Here is a 17,967-nt window from a genome sequence, read left to right as displayed (position 1 = left end):
TCTGCCGTAAAGCGCGCTGCTTTACGACGCGGCCGTCACGCGACGCACCACCCTACCGCGCTATAGACAGCTCGCGGGTCGTCGCCATGGCAACGCGGCGGCGCCATGGTGAGGGCGAGTGGGAGTGGATTGGAGCTGGGGGGAGCCGCGTTAATTAGTGAACGGGTGGGGGGGCGTTGGTGGGAGGGGAGGCTTTTTTGATGGTGTCTGTGCTCTGTGCCCCGTTCTCTGACTCTGCCTTGTTTTTGTCCCCAAACTTCTAGGGTCCAAAAAAGCAAAACCAGGTAGGTGTCAGCGTGCTGTCTTACCACATCCACTTATTCTTCAGTTTCCAGGTTAAAAACTATCTTTCTGTATTCAGGAAACCCAGCATAGAATTATATGAGGGCTGCTTCGAAAGTAATGCCTCCTGTTTTATTATCTTGGCCCGTGACGTCAGGCAGATGTTCATAGTATCATAGTATTATAGTATCGTGCGAGTTGGAAGGGACCTTAGAGATCATCGAGTCCAACTCCCGGGATTCGAGCCCTCTAGTGTTGGTGGTATGGCAGCAAAAAGTTAAAGCTTCCTGCCAATATCCCATTCCATTTTGATGCTGTGTGGCAGATGGCAGCAGAGGGACAGTCTGACAGAAGGGCACCTGACAGGGAAGTGCAGATGAAGCAAAGGGATGGCACTGAATTTGTCCATGTGGAAAAAATGGCACCCACTGACACTCATCAGCACTTGGTGAATGTTCATGGAGACCAGCAGTGGATGTGAGCACAGAGGGGCAGTGTGTGGTGTGCTTCAAAAGTGGCAGCTATGATGTGAAAGATAAGCCTCATTTGGGATGGCCATACACAGCTGGCACACAAAGAGCATCTCAGTCAGCTCATCTGCACGAATTGACAGAGTATACGACCAAGGAACTGCGTACAGAGCTGAATATCTGCTTCAAGTGTGTTGGAAACAATGGTGGCAGTGTTGGAATAGTGCAAAGTTTGTGCCAGGTGGGTCCCACTGATGCTCACGCAGTAACAGAAGGAACATTGTATGCAAGTTTGTCAGGACATACTGAACTAATACAAGGCCAAAGAGTACAGTTTCCTGGATCACATCATTACTGGTGACAACACGTCGTGTCACCACCATAAGCCAGAGTCAAAATTACAGCTAATGAAGTGGTGACATGTGAATTGCCTGTCGAAGAAAAAGATCAAGATGCAGCCCTTGGCAGGTAAAGAGATATGCACTGTCTTTTGGGATAGGAACAAAGTGATCCTTCTGGATTTCCTAGAGTGTGGACAAACCATTGTCTGAGCACTACGTCAATCACTACACTGACTAAGCTGAAGGCTTGAACTTCCAGAGTCAGGCCAGAGAAGAAGACAGCCTTTCTTCTGCAATGTGATGATGCCGGGTGCCATAGCAGTTGGAAGGCTGTGGAGTACACTGCCTATCTTGGCTGGACTGTCCTAACATACCCACCATACAGTCTGGATTTGGTTCCTTCCGACTTCATATGTTCAGGCCAATGAAAGATGGATTCTCTGGGCAATGTTTTTCTAGCAGCAATGCCATCACAGCAGCTGTGAAACTGTGGGTCACCACAGCATGCACAGCATGCACAGCATGCACAGCATGCAGGCTTATGTTTTTCGCTGCTGAAAGTGCATTGCTAATGGTGGTGTCTGTGTTGAAGAAGTGTTTTGTAGCTGAGAATTTGCTCTATCAAACAATGTTGTTGTGGTCTTTGTATATGTTGTAGTTTCCCTGGAAATAAATGGGAGGCAGTGCTTTCTGAGCAACCTATGTATAACAGCTGTAAGAGCATGCATTACACCGTGAAAAAGAAAAAGGGATTTGGGTGTGAATTGAACTTCTGGAGGCTTCAGTGACTGTGTAGGAAGTCTAAAATCTTTATTCAGCGTTCACATTAGATGGGCAGAATTATAGAGGTTCAGTGCCTCCTTGGATGTATTAATATAATACTGATGATTGGTTTCTTTTAATTTATTGCAAACATTAAGAAGCCCAGTGGAAAAAAGAAAGCTGGCAAAGCTGAGAAACTGAGATTACAGAAAGAAGAGGAGGAAAGGAGGCTGAAAGAGGAAGGTACCGTGCGCTTTATTTACAAGGAATGTGATGACACAAATCGTTTCTTTTAATTAAACAGAACAAAAGTAAGCTGCCGAGCTGTAGTGCACTGATGTTAAGGCTACTTCTAAAAGTGCATTTCTCTTCTTTTGTGTGGGTCTAATTCTGTGTTATCTCTTACTGCCTCCCACATCTCACTGCTGTCCCTGTGGCAGTTAAAGCTGTGATCAGAATCACTCATCCAAAGGAGAACTGACAGCCACTGAGGCACGCCTAAAAACTCATCTATTTCACTGAATAAACATCTGTAAGATAGAGTTTCCATCAAAGGATGTAGGAAAGGAGAAGAGTAGCTGGGGGCCGAACCGCTCGGGTGGTTTCATAACAGGCAATGGAAAAAGGCAGCCTGCTGATCCCTTTCTGCACTTTCTTTGTCGTGGGCTGATTGTGGTAGTGCTGTAGTAGTGGGTTTTAATACTGTAATTCAAACGAGTTCATCTAATCTCATTTGGAAGATTCTGGGTAATATCAGATATGTTGCTTCTTATTATACGTTTCCTCATTACAGTTAATAAGAAAATAATGTGTCTGGTTCTATTGAGCAAAATGTAATTGTGCTCTTGATGTATTTCCCAAACTTCAGAGGAAGCCCGACTGCAAGCTGAACAAGAAGAAGCAGCTAGACGTGTAAAGGAGAAGATTGAACGGAAGCTCATGGAAAAGCTTGAGGCAAAAGTTAGTCCATAGGCAATAGTGACTGCAAAATGCTAGTTCCGATTCTAAACTTGTGATGAGGTCTGTAAAACATGAGCAATTTAGTGTGAGAATGAAAAGGAATTTCCTTACGTCATTGGTGCTGGGAAGCAAGGAAATTTCCTAGCATCACCATCATCCCATCATCATGGCTAACGGTCACATGACACGTGTTTGTCATACGGCTCAGCAAGTAGCGTGATGACAACAACACATTGCTAACTACTGCAACCTCACGATAGCTCCTGATAGCTCATAGCTGATGATAGCTCACTCAGACACTCCAGATCATGTTCTTTGGTAGAAAGTGCTTGTTAGAAGGGAAAAAAAAGTTTAATTCCTGTGCCTGACATACAAATATTTTATCAGGATCGAGAACGAAGGGAAGATGAACTAGCTGAACTTAATTCACTGCAAGAGAAGTTTATGTGCGCACAGAGGCAGAAAACAGAAGATAGAGCTTATGCAAAGGTAAGCTTTCAAGATCTGCCCGCTGTCATAGAGTTCAGACAGCACAGAGGCTTTAGGCTACATCTGTGTTCTTGGACCAAGGAATACTTCCATTTCTTGAATTCAGGTATGTGCAATGACTGCCTCTCAAGTTCCATCTCAAGGTAGGGATTTGCCCTGCTCGCTCTCCTTTTTGTACCTTGTTGTACGTGGAAAAGAAACGTGGCAGTGGGGAGGCTGTATGGGTGATTAGCACCCCAGAGCTTACACAAGCAGTAAGAACAATGTTAGCAGAGAAGAAGTATCTTAACACATTAATGTAAAAGTAAGCCATTTCTTTCTGGCATAGTGATGGTGGTAGTACAGGTAGCATTACACTCCTGTTTAGACACAGGTGTGAATGTGTCACTAACTACCTTTGTCTTTCAGAATCCTTCTTGTCATAACTGTGCAGGTCATTTGCACCACCTGCCCGTATCTACTTTTCTTGTGTACTCTTTCTGCAGTGGGAGCATTATATTGCTTGTGATGAAAATCCTGACCCAACGGTACTGCAGGAAATAAACACTTTCATGAGCTTATGGCGTGAAGATCAAACTGAGGACATTCAGTTTGTGATGGAGAAGGGAGAACAGGTGCTAAATGTAAGTGTTAAATGTAAGTGGTATTCTTCAGTTTAAGATCACTAAACATATCCTTAATGCTGCTCATCAATATCCTCTCCCCTCCCCCCCCCCTTTTTTTTCCCCCAAATGATTCTATGGTTCTGTGAATGCCATAAATTTCTCTCTTACACTGCAATCCAAGCAGAATGCACAGCAGTCGATCACTTCCATTCCTTCACTTCTGCTGCTATGTCTTTCCTCCGACGTACTTCTTCCTCGTTCCTCTGTGTTTCCCATCCAACACTGAAGAGTTACAGCTCCTTCATGTCCTACAAAAGTATCCTTACCCTACACTGTAAGATCAGTAGAGTATTATATGGTACTGAAATACAGGCATTTTCATTTTGCCCCCAGTGGAAGTCAAGGTGATGACACAGAGTGTTAAAAGCATGGCTATCTTCTCATGGTGCAAAACATTTCATAGAGTCATAGAATGGGTTGTGTTGGAAGTGACCTTTAAGATCATCTGCTTCACAACCCCCTGCTATAGGCAGGGACACCTCCATCTAGACTAGGTTGCTCAGAGCCCCAGCCAGCCTGGTCTTGAGTGCTTCCAGGGAGAGGGCATTCAGAACCTCACTGGGCAACCTGTTCCAGTGTCCCACTACCCTCACAGTAAAGAATTTCTTCCTAATCTCTAGTCTAAATCTACCCCTACAGTTTAAAGTCATTTCCCCTTATCCTATCACTGCATGCCCTTATAAAATGTCCATCTCCAGCTTCCCTGTAGGCCCCCTTCAGGTACTGGAAGGCCACTTTCAGGTCTCCTTGCAGCTTTCTCTTCTCTATGCTGAAGAGCTCCACTTGATCATCTTTGTTGCTCTCCTCTGGACGTGCTCCAACAGCTCCATGTCCTTCTTGTGCTGGGGACTCCCAACACAATTTGAGCACTTCTTTCCTGCTCTATACTTGGTTCTGGAGAAAAATTTTAAGCACTCAGGGCTGTGAGATACTGTAGGTCAGCAGTTCATAACTGATAGGGGGGACCTCCTGATAGGGACCAAGTGAAAGGTGAAATCTAAAGACAGTGGCAATAGTAGTTATGAACCTGCTGTTTTGCTACACCTTCAGTGAGTGGTAGCGCTGCAGTGCTTCAGGTTCAGAGAGTAAACAGGCTGGCAAATGTGGAAGGGAGGTATGAAATATAATCTAATTGTTTTTCTCAGTGTTGCAGATCGGGGAGAGCACAGGGAAGGGAAGAGTGGTATGTAAGATGCCTTTGTAGTGATAGCTCTCCTTTGCTTTGCACAATGTTTCTCTTCCCTGACAGACAAGTGGTGCTGCTTCCCCATTCAGGTGAGGTGTGCAGAGACAACAGGAGCACTGCTATTGGAAGGGGATGCAGATGGATGATGCACTGCTTCTCAGCCTCTCACTGGACAGCTGTGGCACAGCTCTGTGCAACAGCAGCACTGCAGGAATGAAGTGAATAGGGAGAGGAGAGGGTGTGGAGCTGGGTGGAGAGAAAGGGAAGCTTCAGAGGCTGTGGGAGGCTGAGGAGCAGCAGGGGCCAGGGGAGGGAGGGCAGGAAGCAGAGATGGTAAGGCTTGGCGGAAAAGAAGATGGCACCTGGGACAGCAGCCTAAAAAGACAGGAGCCACTGACTGAGTTTCACATCTAGCTGCAGTGTGTGACTTTTGGCTGTTGTCTGATTGAACCAAGACGGGCACAGGCAATGAGCCACTTGGTTTTTGGATCAATATGTTACTGTTAAAATTCAGTATTTTTCATGGTCCATCACGCACCTCAGTTTTCGGACGCCATTAAAACATGCTGCTCAGTTCTGTTTCCTGGTGTTTCATTGACCACAGAATGTTCACAGCCCACTGTGGTAAGCCTTTCTGTCTCTTTGTGATGATTGCTTCATTCCTGTGAGGGTCAGTTTTTATTTAACACCCTCTGCCCCTTCATTATATACGTTTTCACATTGTAATTCTAATGGTAATGAAAAGGTCTTCCAAGTACAGAGGCACTATGAAGTTTTCCTTAATCATCAGTGGTCAGCTTGAAATAGCAGTTCTACAGATGTTGTCATCTACTTGATCCACTGTCATTTCTTTCTGAAGGTAGTTTTAAAATGGTAATACCTCTGGTCATTTTACTGTTACCATTCATCTGCTCTGAAATGATGAGCTTTGCCACGAGGAGCCCTAAATTCACCAGCTATTCTTCTCTTTCCAAATATAGGATGTTGCCTATACTAGGTACCTGACAGCATTTTGGGTGTGTTTTTTGAAGTGTTTGAAGTGAAGCAAGTTATTCCTCTCTCTGTGCAGCACCTGTTAATGTGAATAGGTGTAATTTGTGGATGGGGAGTGAATAGGAATAAAAATTCCATAGGAGGTTTGAAATTTAGTTTTACTAGACAGTGCCTTAATAAGTGCAATGTCTTTTCATGCTGTGATAGATCAGTGTCTTTAAAACTTCACCCAATAGGAAATTTTTTAGTCTTACACACTCATTTAAAAGTTCAGATATTGGTGTGTATTGGAAGACAACAATGTTACCACGGAGTCCCAAACTTCACACTAAGGGTTATTCTGCGAATTGAAGCGTAACTGCTGTACGTCTCAGTATTATATATTTCCTAGATTTCATAGCTGAGATTATTGATGCAGAAAATATGTTTCAAAAAGAGGTCTGTAAGCTTTTCATTTAAACCAATTTTTGGCTAACAAGCTTCTTTGAAGACATGACAAACCGGTTCAACACGTGGTCTGTTTTATAAGCTAGAATTTCACAGTCTCCATGTTGAGGATGGAAGGAATTGGGCTGGAGGAATGAAGGAAGGCGGACTTGACTCGGAGTTTCCAGCATTTTGCATGGTTGCCTGTCTATGCTGGTTTAGTACAATCTCTATACATATGGTAAATGATCTTTGCAACTAAGATGTGTCCAGATGCAAAGGAAGCGAGTCTGCCTCAGTTTTTATGATGAAACACCCAGTATGGTAGGATTGGTGGCAAAACAGAGGCACTTTTCTCACGTATGATGTCTTCTAGTTAATTGAGAAGTTGCAGTTTCTTTTGCTGGACGCACTACCGAGTGAGGTAACAGAAAAAGAAACAGCTCAGTACCAGGAAACGATTCTGGAACTGGAGAACCTTCTTCATCAGAAGTACAACGAAGCAACAGAACACCTGCTTAAGGTAAGTAAGATTTACTACTTCCAGGTTGTAACTCACGCAATGCATGGAAATTTTGCTTCAAGTCTTTTGCTGTGATGGTTGTTCATGGTGTTTTGTTTTTTTTCTTATATTGTGACACCAACCACGTATAGAACAGATACCAGACTTCAAATCTTCTGAAAATCTTTAGCTTTACATTGGAAATTGCTATCATTAAGGCATTTGATATTCCATTATTACTGTGATCTTAGGGAGAAGTGGGAAGCAAGAGGCTCCTGAGCTTGGTCTGCTGTCATTTTTGCTCCTATGTGTCCCTTTATGAATTTACTCCAGTGTAGATTTAAGTCAATCCAAGTAATATAAGAAGAGAACGTGATTTCATCTGCTTTCTTCTTTGTAGTCTGCTATTCTGTATGAAGATCCTGACACCGGAAATATGCAGGCAGTCATAAAGGATAAAAATGTTACTTTCTGTATTTGGGGCAATCTGAAGAAGAAAGTAAGGTACAGCATGCTGAAATTCCTTATTACTTTGAGACTTGGCTTTGTCTAACCAAGCCAAGAACTCCAAGAACCAGTTTCTTGTAATGGTTTTCGTGTTGAATAGGATTTATTCTACCACCCTCCAGCTTCCTAAGCTGCCCCAGGCTCTCAGCCTGACTCCTGTGCTTTCACAGGTGGGTGTGTAGTGCTGCTGATCAGAACTGTCTGTATGTCTTTGGGTTTCTGGAAGATGCTGAGGCTGAAGTAACGCAGACAGCATTGATTTCACCTGTATGGGACTTTGCCCATCGAATGAGTCTGTTTGAACAGAAATGTCCTGCCGTCTGATTCTGCCATGTTGTCTTCCCTATTGGGACTGTTACTTTTTGGCAACTCCTGATCCCCTTAATGCCTTTACAGGTTTTCTGGAGGAGCATACAGACAGCTGTCAGTACAGGACAGGAGGTGCAGTGTGACACCTATTTCTTACACCGTGCCATGTGGCAATAGAGAGTATAGGTGACTTTTAGTGTAGAACATCAACAAGAACAGTCATGAGAAAATGTAAAAACGAGTGCTGCCAATCTTGCTAGGGAACTTATTCTTCTTTAACTTATGTGCAGATTCAAGAATCATGTCTTTGGGGACACCCATCTTGGATTTGATCTTCCAAAGTCATTGGCTGTGAGCAGCATTGCTGTTCGCATATTGTACACCCACTACGACCACGTATCTCCGCTTTGGCTGCAGTGTCAGAGAGTGCCAAGATTGGAAGTCTTAGAGAGCGAAGAGTTAACTCAGCATTCACAAGACAATGCAGGAGAACCAGAAGAAGAGGCAAAGGAAGCCAGAGAGCAGCCCAGTGTGACTACAGAACAAGAAATACTTCCTGAAGAGAGAAATGTAGGTAAACTAGTGCGTGAAAGGATATTCTACAGCACTGTTCCCACTGGAGACCCAGCTGCTGTGTGATTGCTTCTGAACGTGCCCTGTATCTAAGAGAACAACTTTCTTAAACTTCTAAGGGTAAAGTCAACTTGTGTTAATGCTGTGCCATGAATCTTTTGAGGGGATGGAAAAGTAAATGACCAAAGACTGTCCTAAAACTGGTAGAAGGGGAAGTTTTGACAGGACATAGCAGTTGTTGTCTGTTGGCATGCATGAGTTAGCCTCTGGTCAGCATCTTCAGAGTAGGATCGAGCAGTGATGATTGTCAGGCACTGTCGTAAGGCATTTGCTGCAGTCTGTGGTGTGTATAAAGATGAATATATTCTGCATCCCATAAATTGGCAGCTCCATAAAATAACTGCAAGAATGTAACATTAGGAAAATCAAAAGAATGCAGAATAGGATTCAGAGCTCGCTGGGGCTTGGTTATACAGTTTACCTGCTCAGTTCCTGTATGTTGATGCTTTTGCCACTAGAGGGCCATCGAAATCTGTTTCTGGCAGCTAGATGATCTTTTTGTTGTGTTGGGTTTTTTTCCAGTCTTCAATGAAGTGCGCTGGCTTTTGGCGTTGTGGGCTTTCTTGTTTATTTCCTTTTGTTATTGGGTTTTCCTCTTTTGGGATCATCTGACACCTCCAGACAAGTGACTTGACCACTGCCTGAAATCCCATTTTTCTTGCTTTTTTGTGTGACAAGCTGTATCCATTGGCAGTTTTCACCCATGTTTTTCAGTCCTACTGACAATTTCATTGCTTCTATTATTTTTTTTTTTTTTTTTTTTTTTCCTAGGTCTTACTCTCTTTCTCTCTTTTCTGTGCATCATGGCGTTCTCTCTGAAGCCTCCTTTCTCTCAGCCACTGCAGTCACTCCTCTTATCTGGCCCAGACTTCAGCTCTCCCATGTTTATGTAGGTCCCTGCCCAGCCCAGCTGGTACATGCTCTTCCTGCTCCCAGGCAGGCACATGGTGGCACCCAGGAGGTGCCTGTGCATCCACATGCACTCTGTGTGTGCTGAACTGTTATTTCCTCATTGCTGTGCTTCCAGAAGAGTCAGCTATGCAGGGATGAAATCATATCTGGATTGGAAATTTGGCTGGAAATTTAAGGTGATGTTTTGAAAATAGAAAACAGTATGAGAAAGGGAGGAAGTATCACAGGCAAGGCACAGACTGAGACAGGAAGCCGAGGTTCTGGCAGTTATCACTGCAGCTTGGGATTGAACACTGGGTTCAGTTTTCTTTGTGGCACTCTTTAGCTGTAAAGTCAGCATAAATGTAAGTTTTGAGTGCACACATCATGAATAAAAAGATTGAATGCTTGACTAAATGCTGGAGGTGAAGTTTGAAACTGAAACAATCGTTTTATGATGTTTAACTCTATTCACACCTTAAATTCTAAAATTGAGGGGTACCTTTAATCAAAATTATTTTTCCCCAGGTAGGTAGAAAGGATTTCTCCTAAAACCTTGACCCTGTAGCAAGATCAGAACAAATACTGCTGCAGGAGCAGAGCTGCACTCTTCCTCCTTGGGCCACTGTTTTACAGGAAGTGATGCTCTCTTTTAAATTGTGCACCTCTATCTAATTAAAAATCCTTTGCTTTTAACATAGAGTGCTATTTCAAATATCATAGCCGATATAAATGAGGTGACAGAAGAGAAAACTGAGAAGGAACCAGAAATCTTGGACGTACCACCAGAAGGTATTGTGTTAGTTCTTATTTGCAAGACTATGACATTGCTTAACGTCTTGTTGACAGTATGGAAGGATGGTGATACAGATCTCCACTGGAACAGAACAAAGTTTATAAGCTATGCTGCTGTCTTGCTAATGGGAGGCTTGTTGACATTCCTGTTAATGATTGCTAAAGACAGAGAGAAAACTGGACAAATAGGCAAATGGCAAATAGGCAAACCCACACGGCCACTTCTGGGAGGAGCCTGAAGGGCTCTACTAAGTTACCACAAATCCAATGACAGCAGGCAGCCAAGTGAGGAGGGGGGGAAATAGGAGTGGGCAAAATAGGAGTGGGCAGCAGTGAAAACAGCAAGAACTTTACAGGTTATTACCTGGATTTAGCTTAGTTGTACCAGCGTTAAGAAGTTAATTTTTCCAAGTTAAATTAATAGCTTTGTTAAAAAGACATTTAAACATCATTATATGTTGCATAGTAACATTCTTTCAGTTAATTGAGGAAAAACTTGAATTTATACATCTGCTATACATAGAAAAATATTATTAATTACTTTCTCTAACAATTTTGTTTTCCTGAAATACCACCTTCCTTTCACCTTCAGCACACAGCCTGTAGCTGCATGATACCTTTTTTATTTCCCTTATTTATTTCTTATCTTGCCAATACAATCTTGCCAAACTTGGACAGAATTTACTGTCTTGGACACCTGTGAAATTCTTCTGTGATTAGTGATGCAGCTGGTTTCTGTCACTGCAGCTGCATTCCTGTGTGAAGCAGTTTGAGTTGATTACAAAGTGTGAGTAGAGATTAATCCTTGGAGTGCTCAGAACTAAAACACAAGAAACACTTTTCGTGGTCCCTCTTTCTGTTTCAATCAGCTGTTAATGGATACACGGCATACCAGTAGGTGGAGCCAAAACACCACAGAAGGGGAAGCAGTTCAAGCACATGATTTCTCATGCAAATGCAAAAGAATGATAGAAGTATGAAATTTCAGTGGCTTAGTTTAAGCACCACAATAACTCACTTTACTTGGTTATTATGTAGTTCAGATTCCACAGATGCAGGAACAAACCAGTGAAGAGGAGGAGATAACTGATGAAAGCACTGATGAAAGCGCTGTTGATATGCAACAATTTGTCCCTGTGGGTGGTGTGTATCACATCGATGGGCTCCGACTTCCACCTCAGGTTCAGCAAATCAACAGCTGGAGTGTGGTGGAGGTAAGTGAGGAAACACTGCATCTCATGCAGCCTTCTTCCTTGCCATCCTCAGCTATTCCTCAGAGCTGGCACCAGGGCACGCACAAAGTTTATATACGTGTTGAGCTCTTGAACAATTAACTGAAGGTCCAAAGTTGACAAATCATGTTTTCAATTAGATTTGGCCAGCAGCTGAGGTAAACAAACGTGCATCCAGTAAGATGTGCACTTGATCCCTGCTCACCAGCACAGCTAACATAAGTGACTTAGATAGTTGTGCTAGAAAGCGCTCCTGGGAAGTACAAGAAAAGCACAAATTTCACATATGAAAAAGTGAATGTAAGGAAAGATGGGAAGAATACTTAGCAAATCTCTTTCAGACTGCACAAGATGTTTGTGATCAGTTCAGTCAATTCAGGCTATTTCACTTTCTGATCAAACATTTTGTCAAAGTTGCTGGATGGTGGCTTGGAGGCATACCCGTATCCCCCAGAAGAGCCTGAAGGTACCACGCATCCACCAATACAGATAACACTCAGAATTCCTAACAGCGTGTTCTACTGGAAGGAGCCTCTGATTGCCCGGTGGGATCCCACAGGTACCAACTTAAAATAAATTCATTTTGTTTGGCTAACAGAATTTCTACCTGAGTTTGAATATTCTAGACAACAATCTGAATATAAGAACCAGTTGAGAGCTAAAAAATAAAGATCTCCGTTTTGCTTCTGCATTGTGTATAGTCAAGGACTTCTCGAGGCTTTTGTTATTAATAGATAAAACAAACTTGCAGCATTTAATGGGGTAGCAGAACACCTCTGCAGCACAAATCAAGTCTTGCTAGGATGAAGTCATAAGTAGTCTGCTTTGAGCCAAACTAATCCCTACTATACAGCCATGTTACTTCAAAATGCCGAAGTTAAGAACAAATGTGATACTCAGTTATTAAAATCTGACTTCACAAAAGTAGGTAGAAACTATTAAGGTAGTTTGACAGCTGATGTTACTGTTGAAAATGAGGTTGCGGACAGCTGTTACTGTATCAAAAGCAATAGTTACATCAGTACATGTTCTTTTGAGTTTAAGGAGAAGCTTTAATGTCAGGATTAGTCCAATTTTGTACTTAATAAACTAATGGAAGTTTTTGCCCTAAAATATCAGAAACAAAGTAAAGAGAATTAATTCTGAATCTAAGGAGCTTTGTGTGTACATCTTTTTCTTTTTGCCTTTCTTTTGTAAAGGCCAACAGTGGAGAACGGATGGCATCAGCAACATAACACATGAAACACAGGAGGAAAACATCACTTTTGAGATAGATGCCTTTTATACAATAGCATTTCTCCAGGACAATCATCTCAATATGCCATACCAGGCATGGGAACTGCAACCCACCAGTACAGATGAAGCAATATTTGTCATTACTACAGTCTTTGCAGAGGTTCAGATACAAATTAAGGTACCATAATTTAGTTATTTAATATTAAAGGCTTGTAGGTACTTTTTAAAAATAAATACAGAACTGTCACACTTGTCCCTTATTAAGAACTATATGTGCTTCTATAAGAACTTGAATTTCAGTCCTTCTCTGTTGAAAATAAGGGATTCTCCTTGCTTCCAAGCATTAATTCAACCAAAATTACAGGCGACTTGGATTATTTCTGGTGAACTGGTCAGAAGAAAGCATCTTTTGTGTGACATTCCAGTAAAGATCTTTGATATTGATACTATTTGCTGAAGTCAAAACTGCCCCACCAGCGCTGAAAAATTGTTTCTCCCCCTTCCAAGCTGTGCCAAGAGAAAAACATTTCAGACAACCTCCATTTATGCTCCTCATTCCTTCCAAGGGTTCAAATTATGTACGATTATCCATATTCCTGTTGACATATAAATTGGTTAAAATTATGTCTGTTACTGAGAAGTCAGTGTGATTGTAAGTATGGGGCGGTAAACCAGTGTCATACCTGAAAATCTGCAGCAAAAGGGCTTTCTGCAAGATCTCAAATTAAGAACTAAAGATCAGAGTGGTACCTAATGTAGGCAGTATCCAGAATAGCCAGGAGACAATAAATAGTATTTTTCTGCTTCAGGCATCAACCTTTTTTCCCCACCAGTAAGATGCTTTCATTGGTTTATGCAACAGGGTAATCAATGTATGCTGGCTGCAGTAGTGGTGAAAGGGAAGAATGTGCTTTCCCATTTGGTAGGAAAATGGATGTGCCCAGTCACCTTAAGAAGAGTTTTGAAGAAGTGTGGTCTGAATATTTTCCCAGAAGAGTATTCATACAAATATGCCTGTGTGAACCAAAAGGTGCGTGCAAGCAAGTGGTTTTGCCTTTCTTTTCCTTCCACCTCTTCTTCATGTAGGCATTTTCTTGTAGCAAGTTGTGTAGAGTCAGCAGGCATAGCTGTGAGTGGCAGCTTAGCCAAGTGTCTGCTTAAAGAAACCTTTTTCTTACCTTTATAAAGCAGAAAATGATGCATAACTTCTATCTGTATTTTTGCATTACAGGCTCCCTTAACAGAATTTAAGGCATATCAACAAATGGCCCTGCTTGCATCCGCTTTTGCTTTTGGCAGGAGCAAGTGGAATCTGGAATCGGGTCAAGATCAAGTAGTGTTCAAGGTCTGTAGCTTTAGACCAAATTTCCAGGGACAAACCAGTATAGAAACACAACACAAAAGCACAGGTGACGAAAACTGCTTCTGTCGTCTCTGTCTCAAACAGTCTTCAAGCCCTGACCTTATCTACATACACAGGACATCAGTTCTAAGCTTTCAGGTTGGCTATCTAGGGTAAAAAACAAAAACAAAACAGACAAATAAGAGCACATCTGTGTTCAGTAGAACTGCTTCTCTCCTGCTTCACAACTCCCGCATTTGTGAGGAACAAGCCTGAGAGCTGTAGTGGTACAATTCTCAGTAACAAAGGCACTTGCTAATGAGCTAAGATGTACAGCTGATATAGATCAGCTACTGGGGCTTTAGCTGAGGCTAGGAGACACAGGTAGATGCTAATTTTTCTTAAAGTAACCTATAGGAAGGTCCTCTGAATTATCATCCAGTTATCACCTGGAAGCTGCCGCTTAACTGCATGGGTGTTCTCATCTATTCTGTACTGTAAAGAAGGGAACATGCAACTTGATTTCTTTCCTCACTGAACGGCACATGGTCAAAACTTCTCCCAGACAGAGATATACCTCAATTTCTGGCTGTAGGTATAGAACGTACCATTGAAATGCTGAGAAGCTCTCCCACCCTTGAATTAGTATTTGTATGAACATCACATGCCTTCAAGCTCACTACTTAATCTAAGCAGAACTGAAATACATGATGCCCATTACAGCTAGCTGTTCCTTATGTATGAGTCAGAACAGCAAGAAAGGCAGTGACCAATACTTGCAGTTTACAGAGGTAAATGATGGAATACGTTGGTATTGATGTTATTTTACAAGTCATTTAGGTAAGACCTGATGTTACATTAAGAGTTCAAAGAAACACTGATTTTCCATAGTAAACTCGAACACATACTAGAATTAGTCCTCTGTCAGCTTTGTCTTACAGCTGATTTCTTTCCTACACCAGGTAAGTGAGCATCTTAAAGCAGATATTATCAAAGATGAAGACTGGTCTCTTTACATGTTTAATGGTCAGAGAGCACAGAAGCTCAAGATCACTGAAGCCAGTGAAGCTTTTTCACTGGAACTAGAAGAAGATACTGAATTTCACGCCACGCTTTACCACATGCTGAAAGATTTTGCCAGCAAAGAAGCAATTGATAAAGTGAATACAGCTCACTTTCTGTTTGTTGATGTTGTCTATCAGCTGCTCCTCGCTACGAGAGTTTTAATGTACTCTTAAATACTTCATGCTTTCGTTTAAAACTTTATTATCAAAAACTTTCAATAAAGTCACATTTCAAGTCTTCAGTCTTTTTCTAGTCAAACTATTGGAACAGCTTTAATGACTAAAATGTAACCATCACATTTGTGTTAAAATAAATTACTTATTCTCTTGTGGCCGGACCATTTAGTTATTATTTGGACCATTTAGTTATTATTATTTATTATTGCAAGCCATGTTCAAAATCACTACCTGCTTTATTCTAAACCTGAACTAAGACAGCCTCCTCCCTCCCCCCCAGATATTTGAAAAGTTAACTTTTGGCAGAATGAGAACACAAAAAACCCTCAAAACACCCACAACCCAAACCATGACTTTAAATATCTCAGTGTAGCTTCTCATACTGTCAACTAGAACTCAGAACTGTAACTTCACACAGGTCCAAACCTTAGTTATACTGGGGGTGGTCCATTGTGTTGAAGTCCTGTATATGGCCACAACAGTTGCTGTAGTGAAGTCCAGGAGTCCCCCGTTCCCACAGGTGCTGCATCTGCTGGTCGCTGAAGAGACAGCCCAGTGAGGAAGCTTGTAAAAGCAGCAAGCAGTACCAGGATGGACACGGAAACCCAGAGAGTTTTGTTAGCATTGGAAAAGGAAGTCTTGAAATGGGATGCCCACGATGACACTAAATTGCACCTGCAGAATACAGTAAGTCACATGATGTTTCTGTTCATCCTTTTTCAGAACTTGGAACTCTTCTCTCAACTCTCACCCTTAAAAAACAAAAATGAAACACCAACCCAAAACACCCACAACCCAAGAAATAACACAACTCACCAAGACAGTAAACCAAGATTTGAACGAGCACATCAATTATTAACTATCACAGGTGACAGACAGGGAGTCTGTTGCACTGGGAGCTTTGTACAGTGACAGATGACATTTTGCAGATCAGTAAGTTTTTGATACAGTAGTTAGGTGACAAATTTGACCCATAAGCCCAGTTTCAGCAGCCACCTGCTCCATTCCACACTACATCTGCAGAGGACTCACAAATGCTGCCTTGCAGATTGTGAAGAACTCATCTTGCTTGTAGAAAACCCTGAATGCACTGGCCATGTTTCACTGTTTACTAGGGCTTTGGTGCCTCCCATAAAATTCCTCACCTGCTGGTCACGTCTCAGTGCTCTCATGAAATTGGGGACCTCTATCCTCTGTCCAACATTACAAATGCATATATATTTGTTCTTGCTATCTTTTCAGTTTTACATGACGGCATGTAATTGACTCGCCCTTGGCCAGAAACACTCAAATGTAGTTTTAGCTTAGGATATTCATGCAGTTTTTCCTGTAGAGAGCACACGATTCCTTTCCTGTAGGGCAGGAGTTTAAATTTAGGGGCTTTGAGAGGATTCTTCTTGCTGACAGCCCTCTTTAACCTGTGAGGCCCAGAGAAATTAGCTGCAATAATCTAGACTTGGTGGCGACAACTGCTTGTCTCTCAGCTTGTACCAAAACTGCTGCTAAGTAATGCACAAGCCTCAATACAAAGAACAAAAACATGGTGGGTTTTTTTGTGTGTGCTTTTCAGATGAGAGTAGATGTCGCATGCCTCAGTAGCTCAGAGCTCAGCTATAAATACAGGCACAGAGTAGTAAACTGAAGTAGGATTGCAGCATGAAGCTCCCATCTATCTCCATTACCTTCCCATTTAAGGTTTCTAATGGAACCCTGGTGAGATGAGCCTGACACCTGATGTTATTCATTCCTGCTTAGTTGGTTTCAGCAGTCAGTGTTGAGAACCAAACCCAAACATACAGCTTTGGTTCCTTTTCCCACAGCCAACCACTGCTTTACCTCACAACCACGTGAGGGGAAAAAAACCAAACCACTTACGCTGATTTCAGGTTCCATTTTAATGGACGCTTTCCTTTTTCAGAAGTACTTTCCTTTCTTGATAGTTGTTCTTGCATTTCAGCAGGCAATTCCAGCTGCTCATTTCTGTAAGCAAGCAACAGTTCCAAAGCTTTTCCAACAAGCATTTGACAGCTCATAACGTGGAGGGTGTTTCTTTAGAACTTACTTAGCTTCAGGATGTTCATCCTCATACTCTGTCCAGGAATAGGTGCTAATGAATCGCTGTAGGGAAGGACGCTTCTCATTTTGCCGTGCTCCTAGCCGTCCCCTGTCATATTTTAAACACATTAGTCTTAATTTCCCCACCAGAAACATACCATGAAACTACAAGTTTAGCAGCAGCCTACTCATTTGGCTGGGACTTAAGGCACAGAAGTTTCAGGATTAGTCACCTGAAATTAGGCTTTATTTTTAAATTAAATCCAAATCCGTTAACATTAGCTACCTGGTTGTCACATTTCAGTTCTAATGCAAGACAACGTGATTTTTCAATTTAGAGTTGAGAGATTTGAAAAAGAAAAGCTGCAGCATTTAGTCACAAAAGCTCATTTACCCACCAAAGCACAGAGTGAGCATGAAAGATGCAGCCTAATGTTATTATACCTCAAGATGCTCCATAAGCTGCTTTATATTTAAAAATATAAAAATATTTTGCCCTAGACAAAGAGGCTGAGCAACTTTACCAACTGCTTGATCTCCTGTTGAATTTATCACTCCATTCATCGCCACCAGTTTCTTGTAGTTGGGCCTAGAGAAGAAGTGTAAGCCACTTAGCACAGCTTCCTTTTCCCAGTGAAACTCAGCCACTT

General features: G+C 42.1%; 2 protein-coding genes across 2 annotated transcripts in view; one reads left to right on the top strand and one right to left on the bottom strand.

Moving 5' to 3' along the window:
• Positions 1-38: 38 nt before the first annotated feature.
• On the top strand, positions 39-15,326 carry DNAI7 (dynein axonemal intermediate chain 7). Its single transcript, XM_072327212.1, has 16 exons — positions 39-108; positions 264-284; positions 2,014-2,098; positions 2,724-2,815; positions 3,203-3,304; positions 3,790-3,927; positions 6,951-7,097; positions 7,477-7,580; positions 8,183-8,462; positions 10,118-10,208; positions 11,250-11,425; positions 11,858-12,002; positions 12,643-12,857; positions 13,542-13,709; positions 13,911-14,024; positions 14,984-15,326. The coding sequence occupies exons 1-16, from the start codon at positions 106-108 to the stop codon at positions 15,257-15,259; spliced, it is 2,157 nt and encodes a 718-aa protein (XP_072183313.1). The 5' UTR covers positions 39-105; the 3' UTR covers positions 15,260-15,326.
• The window catches only part of IRAG2 (inositol 1,4,5-triphosphate receptor associated 2), a 38,441-nt gene continuing 35,744 nt past the window's right edge, over positions 15,271-17,967 (bottom strand). Inside the window, exons 37-40 of the mRNA XM_072327220.1 lie at positions 17,842-17,906; positions 17,325-17,426; positions 17,138-17,242; positions 15,271-15,937 (exon numbers count right to left, since the gene is read on the bottom strand). Of these exons, the coding sequence (XP_072183321.1) occupies positions 15,694-15,937; positions 17,138-17,242; positions 17,325-17,426; positions 17,842-17,906 (516 nt within the window). The 3' untranslated portion in view covers positions 15,271-15,693. The remainder of the gene's footprint in view (positions 15,938-17,137; positions 17,243-17,324; positions 17,427-17,841; positions 17,907-17,967) is intronic.

This window comes from Excalfactoria chinensis, chromosome 1 (genome assembly GCF_039878825.1).
Source record: "Excalfactoria chinensis isolate bCotChi1 chromosome 1, bCotChi1.hap2, whole genome shotgun sequence".
NCBI classification, from domain to species: domain Eukaryota; kingdom Metazoa; phylum Chordata; class Aves; order Galliformes; family Phasianidae; genus Excalfactoria; species Excalfactoria chinensis.
The sequence above is the reverse complement of the archived record's forward strand: the minus strand, read 5'-3'. Positions and strand labels throughout refer to the sequence as shown.

Excerpts from the sequence above, each read along its gene's own strand:
- DNAI7 (XM_072327212.1), top strand. Across the intron at positions 7,581-8,182 it reads AATCTGAAGAAGAAAGTAAG|ATTCAAGAATCATGTCTTTG; the intron begins GTACAGCATGCT and ends ACTTATGTGCAG. Across the intron at positions 11,426-11,857 it reads ACAGCTGGAGTGTGGTGGAG|TTGCTGGATGGTGGCTTGGA; the intron begins GTAAGTGAGGAA and ends ATTTTGTCAAAG.